A 12,097-nucleotide genomic window follows, 5' to 3' on the forward strand; every position below is an offset into this window, starting at 1 on the left:
CGTAACTACATGTTTGATTAATGTTGCACGTATCTCGGCATATTCTAGATATTTGTGCATTTTGCGCCTAATATTGCTGTGCAGATCCTGCTCTGGTGTTTCTTGTTAAAATGTAGCCTCTATATTCCCATTAATGAGTGCATTGCTTGTGCATGGGCTTGTCGGAGTCTGTCTGAGTTTCTGGAGCTCGCCTTCACACAGAAAACATGCTATCACACAGTCTCCTCATACAGAGCCGCTCGCAATGTGCGCAGCAGAACATGAACTTTGACCTGAAGCAAGGGCACATCCCCGTTTACATCAAGAAAGGAATTCGAGAGTTATTTTCTAACGGCCTGTACTTTACCCAGCACCCACCACAACCAACCCACCGCCTAAGCAAACGGGAAACCGAGGAGAGCCAAGCGCGCATGCGCACGAGCGCCTTCAAGCCCCCCCCCACCCGTCGGAGCGCGCGCGCGTCCACGCACACACACGGGCCAATCCACTCTTAGTATATTGATCTGTTCATTCCCTGCGACAAAGAGCAGCCACCTAAACGGATATCATCCCATTTACCTTACATGAAAAATTTTGGTGAACAAAAATCCCATTCTTACAAACCTGTAGTTACACGTAACGCCCACTTTAACAATCGCTTTGTGTGAATTAATCATAATACGTAGCGACTTTGGTCGAACATCATATGTGGTAATATTATTTAGTGTCGTATTATACTGTAACATTTACTGTTGTACTGTAACAGGTTCACCTGTTTTGGCAACACAATTTAATCAAATTTTATGACCCTTTTTGTCTTCCTGTAAAGCAAGAAAACTTTTTGCTTTTACACACAACCCCCAACCTCCTGCCCTGGCCTATAGCTTTTTTAACCTCTCAGAGCACCCCCCCAACTGGGTTCAAAGGTCGAGATGCAATGCTATAAGTAAACGAATTGGGGGAAACCCCCTCCTCCTTTCCATACCATGCCAAATTCCACAGTTCCCAAGACAAAAGGGAAAGAGGGGGGGAAGGAGGCGTTTTTCCACATGATAATGCAGCAGAAGGGCCTTAGTCTCCCTTCCCACCCCCACTGGTTACCAATGCAGTGGCATTCCACAGTTGAGCATGTTGCACCATGTTCTTTGTAACGTGATGGTAGTTAGAATCATTTGTGACCATAGGTGCCCGACATGTGCTCGTTGGGGGTGCTCATAAACTGCAAATTTATGACATATCTCAGTTTCATAAAATCATGTTAGCCCGAGTATGAAAATTATACTTGCGGCTTCTCTTCATATAGTGTTCACCATCACCACCAAGTAGTATACTGAAGTTACACACTGCTGTAAATAAGCTATTAGGCCATATGATTTTACCAAAAGTTTTCTAAAATAGACACTGCCATATAATCCTGGGGCTTTGTTTATTTTCTTTAAAAAGCCTCAAACTTTTAGATTTTTAACATAAACAGAAATACAATTTATTAATATTGAAGGTGCCTACACTCCAGCAATCTAAAATCAATGGGTATCTTATGGGTATACTAACACATAGCCATACAGATGTATATGCACACTTTTTTTTATTATTATTATATTTAATTAATGATAACCATCACATTTCACTTAAAATATATTGTTTATTGGTCTGCAGTGCTTTTGGGTATTACAAAGCAGGTGTTCTAAGATACACTGTCTGTACAAAAAAAAAATTCTGTATGGAAATATAGGTTATGTTTTATGTTGATTGGTGATTTAGAGAAAAAAGTAATAACTTCTGTCTTCACCCGCCATGATGGAAGGTATAGTGTAGTAATTTTAAAGGTGTTTTAAAAGACAAAGCAATAAATGGATGCAGTCAAGAGATTACGGCTCTTGAGTACAGCATTTGAATCTGCAGAGGCTTTCTCAGATACCTGTATTGAAATTAATCGCCGCTTGTGTCCATCTCCTGTCTGACAAAGGCGTGGCTCAAGGTAACCTTCCAATTTGTGTGAGACAAATGGCATCATTCTCATATAAAATCTCTACCATTTGATTTTAGCAGATACAATACCCATGCAAAGGGCAAAGAAAAAAATACACATATAAAATGATAGATAGACAGACAGGCAGACAAAATTATATCGGCTGGACTAACTTCTTTGGACAGTGTAGAATTTCTTGGCCACTCTTCACCAAATAAATACTAAAAATAATGAGCTTTCCCTCCTTTCCCTTTTTGCATGTTTACACTTGTATCTGCAGAACTGTTATAGCTAGCATCTCAGATTTAGCTTCATACTTTTTAATTAGCTTTGGCTGCAGTTAAGATTTTGGAGCAAGCTCTGATTTCCCCAAAGCTTTGTAGTTTGGAGACACAAATTGCTTTTGTCTTTCCAGGTTGTTATCATGTACCCTGAGGTAAATTATTATTATTATCATTATTATTATTATTACTATTACTGTTGTTGAAATGTAAATAGTATATTAACTTGCTTTTCTTGCATGTACAATTCATAGGACAGCCGTTAAGTTTTCCTTTATCTGTCCTGAGCCGTAAATCCCAAATGGGTGAAAGACAAACTCAATTTTTTATCTCCTGTGATACATTTCTGCACTTAGTGGCTTTCATTTGCCCAATTAGACAGACTTCCTTAAGTTTCACTGTCTTGTGGAAAACAGGCCATCGTGGTTAGGCTCCATGTTCTAAGCTTCTAAAGGGTTAATGCTGCATCAGCATGCACTGGTTGCCAAGCTTGTGGAATAACCTTTGACCTCTTAGTGGGGTGGAGTGAAAAAAAAAAAAAGAAAGCAGAGCTGAGTGGGGGATGGTGGCTCTATCAGGTACAACGAACGCAAAGAGGAAAAATATGGAGAAGGGGGAGGGGATGCTGCTGAGGCCTAGCAAAGTTCATTCTTTTTCGCCATTTCACATGGTTTACCATTAGAAAGGGAAGATAACGTAAAGCCATTTAGTTGCCATGTTTCTATTTTCACCAAGACATAAAGCTTTCACGGATTTTAGGTCACCTTTTTAACTGAAGTTCTGACAACCATCAGTGTACGTGTGGCCCCTCTGTGCCACCACTGTAATGGCCTATGATCCAATTGCCTAACTAGGCTTCAGGGGAGCATTTTCATTGATTCAAGGAACCTCTGGTTTAAGCTGGGCTTCTCCACCTAGACCATAATCAGCTTAGCGTTTTCTTCCATGGACTCCTGTTAGGAAGCTCGAGGAAAAGGGCGGGTATAAGGCTATGAAGATCATCTCCTCCCCCACCTCTGCCACACACACAATTTTTCCAGCATGGACTGGGGAAACTTGCTGGGCTTGTCCCCTTAACTACATATTTACTCAATATCTTAAAAGCTGGATTTATTTCAGTCACAGATGATTTTGTGTTGCATCTGAAATGATGTTTAATTAACTGCAGCCTATAGTGGATATAATTTTTTAAATAAATATAATAATAATTAAATTATTATTAACCCTTTGTTAAAAGTACATTATTATTATTATTATTATTATTATTATTATTAAGTGTCATTATAATTTTATATATATATATAAACTACTTCAGTTGAATATTTTTATTTGTACAAACATTTTAGTATTGCCTCCTTATTTCAGTTGTAATTTGAAATTGTATCTGGTAGTATAGGAAGTATAATTATTTATTTAATCCAAGGATGAACACCAGGCTAGTTATCTCGACTGTATCAGCTTTTAAATTTTATTTGCTTAAATTAAAAAATGTGAAATTTTGCGAATAAAATAAGCTATGAAGCTAAGTGAGACTTTTTCTACTAAAAGCTAATATTAGACAGTGGTAATTAAAAATTATTTTTAAAAACTTAGAAATTCATATACAGTTGAATATAAACCCAATTAGCTAATTGTTCTATAAATGTTATTCACATTTTTGTCAGAGTTATCAGTTGCACAATCAATATAACAGCAAAAGAGTTAATCAAATTTCTATATTTAATCGAATTAAGTATTTTTGTAGTTCATAGTAGTTTTTAACTGACCAGAGATAAGCTTGGAAGTCATCGCTATTGTGTCATAATATTTAAAATAGAACATATAGGCAGGAGAAAATCGGTTTGAAGGTCTGTCAGGAGTATCGAGATCTTGCTGCCATATTGAGTGAGGAATCTCGTGCTTCATTACTGCAGTTATTTTGTAGAGCGACCAGATCCAGCTTACTAAGATATAGTAATTACAGTGGATTGCTGTGCATTGGAATCTGATGGATTATCTTCTTTACAGAATATTCCAGGATGAAGTAACGCTTAGAGTGTTTGTATGTTGGGTGACTGGGAATGGGTCGGAATGCTTATTTCTGCATTGGAAGTCTATTGTTTCTTGCTCCCTCCTTTTTTTTTCTTCCCGCCTTTTTGCCACTACCTCCTTTCACTCTTTTGAATTCTGCTGCTGATTGGCTGAATAAGAAACGGCTCACAGGAAGTGGCGAGGCAAACGGTGATTTATGCTAAAAGCGCTTTTTGACTAGGATACTTCCTGTGTGTTTTTTGTTTCCTGTCTAACCTTTCACCTTCCTGTTCTGCTAATATAGGTAATTGGTTCCTACGCTGCATAGCCCCTTTTACTGATATATAATGTGGGTGGGTGTGTGTGTGTATATTGTGTGTGCATGTTACTGTTGGTATATATATCAAATTATTAGCAGTAAAGAATATTAGTAATTCTCTAGATTTTTAAGAATTGTGTGGGGAGATATTTTGCTTTGACATTTAAGAAAGAAAGTTGAGCTTGATCCTTGAACAGTTCTATGCCATTACCATCTTTTTTTCTTTCTTTTTTTCCCCCCTCCACAATATGGAGGATATGATGTTGTGGGAAGAGTCAGCACCTGAGCTTCATAGTAAACACTTAGCTAGCTCCCTCGAGTAGCCAGCTGAACTCCAGTGCCACTCAGTGTATGATCTAATGGTATGTGTATGCCACCATCTCGTGTGAATTGAGGTGTCTCTGGCACAAAAGATTCAATTGTGGATTTATAATTTTTTATATTTTTAAGGGAGAAAAAAACACAGTCTTAAAAAAATCTGAGGAATGTGTGAAGTTGTGAAGTTGAATGAGTGTGGTGTGAAAATAAAAACTTGCGAGCAGCATCCTCGTGTTTCACATGCACGTGAAAAAGCTTGTCAAAGAAAACCTTTTATAGTAAAACAAGTCTGCTTTTACTGTACGGTTGCGCACCTTAAATTGGTAGCCCCTATTCCCATGTTACACCCGCCTCGGATCTCCACCAGCTGTGCAGTTTCATTTTTGGCATTGCGTTTAGAAATCCTCACTTGGCTTTCCGGTCTTTTTCTTCATAAAGTGGACCAAATCGTGCACTTACTAGTAGTGTGAGTAGTGTAGTGTGCACATGGGTGTGTATTGTTAAATCCGCATTGTTTTTATATGCCACGGTTGGTGCGCTGACTGTGTCCGATATTACAATATGCTGCAAGTATATATCATCATTTGTGTCTAAATGTTAATGTGTTCAAATAAGGAAAGCGAAAAGGTTGGCTCAGAGGGCGTGTACAGAAAAACGTATGTTTTCACTTCATGTGGTTGCCACGTCTGAAAGCTTGTTAATAAGTTGGAGCGATGGAATGTTGTCTCTTTGTGTGCATGCCGCTGATGGACAGAGGGACCTGCTGATTCTTTCAGAACAGCTGAGGCTGGCCCATCATGCACTCTGCACCAACCTGCATGCACGTGTGCTCCCTTGCATGTTCATGACTAAAGGGGCCTCCATGCAGCGAGAATGTGTAACCGTTGCTTGACGATGCACCTGCTTACGTGCATTCATGCACAGGGTCATTGTGTATGTTGCCGAAAGTGTATATGTGAGCCGCATGGTGTGCGTTTTGAGTAGAAGCGTACGTGTGCATACGGAGGATGGGATGTTCTTAAAGCGTGAAAGGGCGTAGTCTGTGTGCCTGCACCATGTTTGAGAGTGCGCGCCTGCATGCCTGTGCGAGGAATGAGGAGAGGCGCGTGATGGCTTTGAGCTCAGAAGAGAGGGTTTTTAGAATCGTGAATGGAGATGGACATGAGAGGAAAGCACTGCACGAGCAAGTGTATCTTCCAACTTGAGCTTCTCCATGGGTTTATTTTATACCTTTGTGCACATCAGCTTTTGGGTTTGTGCTTAAAATATTTGATTGACGAGTCTATTGACCAAAGCCCTGATCTTTTGAAATGCGCTGCTTGACCCTGCCCCCACCTATAGGACAATAGCACAGAATGACTCCTCCATAGCAAAGTGAACAAGCCCCTTTTCTTACTTCTGGGTGTTCTAAAAAGCCTTCACCTTTGCCCTTTTCAAGAGGTGCATTCTCTTCTTCCTTCGGTCTTCTGTTGTCTTTGTTTACTATACCTCAAGGCCTTTCTCTAAATTTGGTTATTAAATGATCTGGGCTCCCTCAACCTTTTTAACTGTAGGTTTTAATTGTTCCTCATGGATGTGCTTTTGCACAAGCTGCATGTATAACTGAAAAATTATTCCAGCCTATTTAGAGCATATAAATCAGATTTCGGTTAATTTATTTATTTACTTATTCCGCCATTCAGTCATTTGTCTCATGCAAGCATTTGTGATTGGTGTAATGGCTGGAAGTTGGTAGGGTCATGCTCGTTTCATCGGCGGAAGCTATATGCAAATTTCAGCTTTGAAATTTTAATTACGAATCTCTCTTCCACCCCCAGTCTCCAAACAATAGAGAAATGCACAAAAAGAATGTCCTTCTCCACCCCTCAACTTCCATCCATCTTGTTGGTATAAAGCAACAGAGATGTTTTAGGTCTAACAGCCAGTGATGCAAAGGTTCACTTGAGATCGTGTGTGGCCAAGAGGGGGGTGGAGGTGTATACGTGCGCCTGTGGATTGTTCACGCGTCAGGGTGGGGGATGTGTGCAGATAGGCGAGAGCCATTGATCAGGACCAGAGCGGTCTGGTGATTTTGGGCAGATCTAAATCGGAGTCCTAAATTGTCCAATTACACACTAAATTTTTGTGTTTCTCATACAATCAGTATTCTAAAATACCATGTAAATGGGAGGAAAAATAAGTTTATTAGTTGGCATTTGGAACAAATTATGGCTGAGGAATAGGAAGCCAGCAAAATGGCTACCATTGTGGATTCCGACATGTTGTTTGAGGCTGCTCTGTAAGGATGGGTTTACGATCAGAGCAATACCCAAGATTTTTTTTCCCCCTCCTAAAAAAAAAAAAAAAAACAGTAACAAAGATGCACTTTAAGCTGTTGGGACTTAAAATTAGGTTGTCTGTAGCTTTTGTGACATGATAGGCTTTTATTCGCCATTCTCAAACGAGCTTGAAAGAGCGATGAAGGGTGGGGAGAGTAAATCACGCTGTTCTCCGACCAGTGGGTGGGTATGGACTCCAGGGTTCAGAGGTCACCAGGGAATCTGGTTTTAACCCTTTCCCCAACTCCAGAGAGGACTTAAGCAGAGCGCAGAGGTGGGCTCCTCCCTTTTGACCCCTGGTGGGAACTTTTTCCCCTCCTTATTCATCTGCACTCCATCTCCATCTAGAGGCTCTAGTGTACAACAGCAATGATTAGGAAGCTTTTGACTTTCAGTGCAAGGTTAAAGCCGCATGACATTACAACCTAAGTAGCATTTGTAGCATGGCGGGGTTATTGTCCCAGTGTCCTGCTGCATCTTACAGGCGTTGTGTTGCAATGTCGGTACAGTGGATGCTGTTGTTTTGACACTCATCAGCCTATGTCCCCTTCTGATAAATTTTCCATCATTTTCCATCATTTTCCATCTTTTGTTTGCTTTTCTATCATGCTAGTGTCTCGTGGTTGTTCTGGTGCTCTTTTATTGCTTTCACTCTTACTCTGTCCTCTGATTCTGTCCATTCGCCGGCCCTCCTCTTGCCCGTGCGCTGGGATGGTTCCAGGACAGCTGGCAGCGTACTACAGTCGTCAGTGTCCGGTTTCAATATCCCCATTCAATCTCCACTTGCCGTTTTCTCTCACCCTGCTCATGTTGGCACCCTGTCCCTCACCCTACTGCTGCTTCTCTCTTTCTTCACCACATTTCACTTTGTTAGCCACTTAGTACGTGGTTATACATCTCTTACCTTTCCCTTGCATTCATTTTTATATCCTTTTTATTATTATTATTATTATTTGTTCAACATTAACTCCACTCTGTTCAATTTTGTCATTCTTTTGATTAAGCACACAGACAAGAAAGTCAAAAGAAATAAATTTCTCCTTACTTATGCGCCATTATAAGCTATTTTTGGTGTTACGTCAATGACATTAGTCATTCCTGTTTTTTTCACCCCACTGCTGATTGAGCATCTTGTCCTAAGGGCTTATTTTTCCTTGAAAAATGTTGGAAGGTTTTTGAAGGAAACATGTTGTTGTAGCTTTTTGCACCAGTTGTGGCATTTGAAAATGAAAGAGTGGATTTAGTAACCACTAAGCAGAAGGCACGATGAGGTGGAACTTGGGAGTTCTTTAAGTAGTGTTTATTGGAGGTAGTAGCGGTGCATGCAGTGCGTCACATCAAATCGAATCTCGGGTCATAAAATGAATTAATAGGATTTAGTTAAAATGAGCATGCTAACTGGAATGCTATACAGGGAAGAACTAATAATAGTTATGCTAAACCTTAATGCTTTTGCATAATTTAAATGTCTGTGGACATCATGGTAGTCATTTATAGGTAAATAATCAATTTATGGTCCGTTAGTCATTTTATCATGCATTAAATCGTTGCTTAACTTGGAAAGAGGTGTAAATCCAATTGCATTTGTCAGATATAATAATATTTTTCATGCGCAATCCTGATGGTAAAAATCAGTTTTTCTTTGAAGTAGCAGAGCTAATTGTCTCACCGTTGGTCTCTTTCTCTTCTCTTACAGGACCAGGAAACTCCAGATTAGAAACATTCCACCACATTTACAATGGGAGGTGAGTGCACTCTCTGTATCTGATAAATTAATCTGTCCTGCGCTGTATTGATAGACTTGACGTGGACTGCCTTGTGGAAATGGAAATGTAGATACTGAGATGCTACAACTCCTCGCGTTCCCGGAAACCCCCCCAAAAAACAGGGGCTTTTATAGATTGGTGAATACAAAGAAGGAGATTCCTCTTGAGGTACAAAAGATTTTGGGTAGTCAAAACCTGAAATCTCCCATGGCGTGATGAACGTGTGGCCAGAGTTAATGAAGGTTTGAGTGGGTACGCTAACATGAGAACTTAAAGGGGTTGCGTATTGGAATAATGAGAATTGTACTGATCAAACTGCTTTGCCTTTCTTAACTGTATCAGTATGTACACTAATTAGCCATAACATTATGACCTAACACTGAGAAGGTTCCCCTGAACCATCAATGCATGGACTCCACCAGACCTCTGAAAATGACAGAAATATATGTGGTATCTGGCAACGGAGCTGTTAGTAGCAAATCTTTAAAGTCCATTAAGTTTTAAGGTGTTGCCTGCATGGAACAGACTTTTTTCCAGCACACCCAGCATACAAGTAAACACCTCAAACTTGTTGTGGGCATCTTGTTATTGTTGTCGTACCTTGAGACATTTTTTTGCAGTGTGGTAGGGTTAACTTTCTGAATGAGCCCACTGCCATCAGGAAATACCATTTTTAGGCAGGGATTTACTTGATCAGCAACAAAAGTAGGTGTAAGTAGGTGGTAGGTACAATATTAACACCCACATGACCACCTAGGTTTTCCCAGGTGAACATGCCCAAAGCATTACCGGCTTGCATTCTTCTCATAGTGCACCCTCGGAAGTGACACACACACTCGGCCATCCACGTTAAGTAAAAGCAAAAGTGATTCACCAGACCAGGCCACATTCTTCCATCGCTCTGTGGTCCAGTCCTGATGCTCTCGTGTTCATTATAGTATTACTTTTGGCAGTAGGCACAAGTCAGCACAGGCACCACATACACAACAACCTGTGATGCACTGCATGTTCTGGCATCTTTCTACTGGAAGGAGCATTAAAATTTTCAGCTACAGTAGATCTCCTATTAGATTAGACTACACGGGCCAGCCTTTATCCAGACTACATTTTATTTGTTTGTGTGTATATATATATATATATATATATATATATATATATATATATATATATATATATATATATATATGTTAGTGGTCATAATGTTATGGCTAATTGTTGTATATTTATTCTTGTGAAATGATATATGTGTGTGTTGGAATGGTGTAAAAATAATAATCTAATCTAATAATCTTTTAAGGTGTATTTTGTTCAGAGGATTAAAAAGCCCTCAATATGGCTCTTTGTGTGCTGCTGTCATGTCTTGTTGTGCCACCTGTGTATGTGAACTGTAACTTGTGGGGCGTGGCATGGTGCACGCTGCAGCACCAGGTGGGCCGGGTCTTTCTTCACTTGGCCAGCCCCATCGCCCCACGTGTTCCGCTGTCTCCGATTACTCCATCAACCACACGGGGGCGATGGGTCCGATTACTGATCCGTATTTTGTTTAGGAACCCGTACACATCATAGACATCATTATGCACCACAGTTAGCTTGGAATCTTATGATTCAGCATTACGCTATTGAAACTAATTGAGATACCGGAGATTTGTTCAGAACCCGGCGATGTCCTGTTGTCCAATGCGTCCAGGTGTCGCTTTACTGTAGCAGAGTAGATGTGATTGTGTTTGGGGTGAAGTCTGCTGATATCTTATTTTTGGTGCCTTTACAAGTCTGATTTCTTAAAAGTTTAAATGTCATTCCTAACGTTGTTCCTTCTTTTTCTTTATCAGGTGCTTGATGGTCTGCTTGCACAGTATGGAACCGTTGAGAACTGTGAACAAGGTGAACAAACAGTTTTGCCTTTCGATATTCCCATGCACCGAGTCTACTTCTAATTCAGATTTCTCATAAATTTCTTTTAATCTGTTTTTCTTCCTTTTTTTTGGCTGTAGTTAACACAGAAAGCGAGACAGCTGTGGTGAATGTCACTTACGGGACTCGGGAGCAGGCCAGACAGTAAGTGCCCGTTTTTTTTTTTGTGTGTGTGTCTTATTTACCTTTCCTTACAACTATCTTTTTGACCTCTCGTTGGCGCAGCGTTTGGTTAATTTTCTAATGAGACTGCTGCATTGCATGTCAATGTGCTTGTAATGAACTTCATCCCACATGAGCAAGTTGGCATTTCACGGCTGCATGTTTTGCAAGTTTATATCTATGTGACAGTTAAGGCAGCTGAAGTAAGGAGTGACCCATGTATTGCACCTGTGCTGGATTTTGTGTTAGGAACGAAGCTTGCTTGGCTGCACTTTACGCTCGAGCGCAGGTTTCTGTCATACAGCACTGCTGTGACACCTAGTGGTGCATTCGCCATGCTACAGGACCATCTCTGAGCCGACAACTTTAAATCAAAGATCATGTTAGTCTGCAGTGGGGTTTTTTTGTTTTCCCCCCTATCAATCTAAAATCCTCTTATTTGGATGTTTCAGAGCTATCCAAAAGCTGAATGGCTACCAGTTTGAGAACAACACTTTGCGCGTGTCCTACATACCCGATGAAAGCTTGGACGCAGACTCCCAACGCAGTCCTGACAACGGTCGCCGCTCTGGATACGGTGCCCGTGTCAACTCCAGACAAGGCCCCCCTGGCACGGGGATGCCCTCCAAGCATCAGCACACTGATATACCTCTCCGTCTGCTTGTGCCAACCCAGTATGTGGGCGCCATCATCGGCAAAGAAGGTGCCACAATCCGCAACATCACCAAGCAGACTCAGAGCAAGTGAGTGGCTGTGATGATCGTCACAGTCTTGTTTGTTCGTCCATACCCTCTCGGAACCACAGTAAAAAATAAACACTAAAGAGATTCGCATATATATTTTAAACTCTTTTCAGGATTGATGTCCATCGTAAAGAGAATGCTGGCGCTGCAGAAAAGCCCATCAGCATCCACTCGACTCCCGAGGGCTGCTCGGCGGCCTGTCGTATGATCCTTGATATCATGCACCAGGAAGCCAAAGACACCAAAACGTAAGCGAGCTCTAAATATTTTTAAAATCTGAACGGGGGTGAGAACCTTTTTAGATTAAGAGCACATCTGATG

The 12,097-nt window shown here is 40.7% G+C and overlaps 1 protein-coding gene across 1 annotated transcript in view; it reads left to right on the plus strand.

Annotated features, from left to right (window-relative positions):
- Nucleotides 1-12,097, plus strand: part of igf2bp1 (insulin-like growth factor 2 mRNA binding protein 1) — a 35,131-nt gene that overhangs the window by 17,156 nt on the left and 5,878 nt on the right. The window contains exons 4-8 of the mRNA XM_053514755.1: nt 8,891-8,939; nt 10,790-10,841; nt 10,952-11,015; nt 11,486-11,776; nt 11,890-12,024. Of these exons, the coding sequence (XP_053370730.1) occupies nt 8,891-8,939; nt 10,790-10,841; nt 10,952-11,015; nt 11,486-11,776; nt 11,890-12,024 (591 nt within the window). The remainder of the gene's footprint in view (nt 1-8,890; nt 8,940-10,789; nt 10,842-10,951; nt 11,016-11,485; nt 11,777-11,889; nt 12,025-12,097) is intronic.

The sequence above is a fragment of the Clarias gariepinus genome, chromosome 16 (assembly GCF_024256425.1).
Source record: "Clarias gariepinus isolate MV-2021 ecotype Netherlands chromosome 16, CGAR_prim_01v2, whole genome shotgun sequence".
Taxonomy (NCBI): domain Eukaryota; kingdom Metazoa; phylum Chordata; class Actinopteri; order Siluriformes; family Clariidae; genus Clarias; species Clarias gariepinus.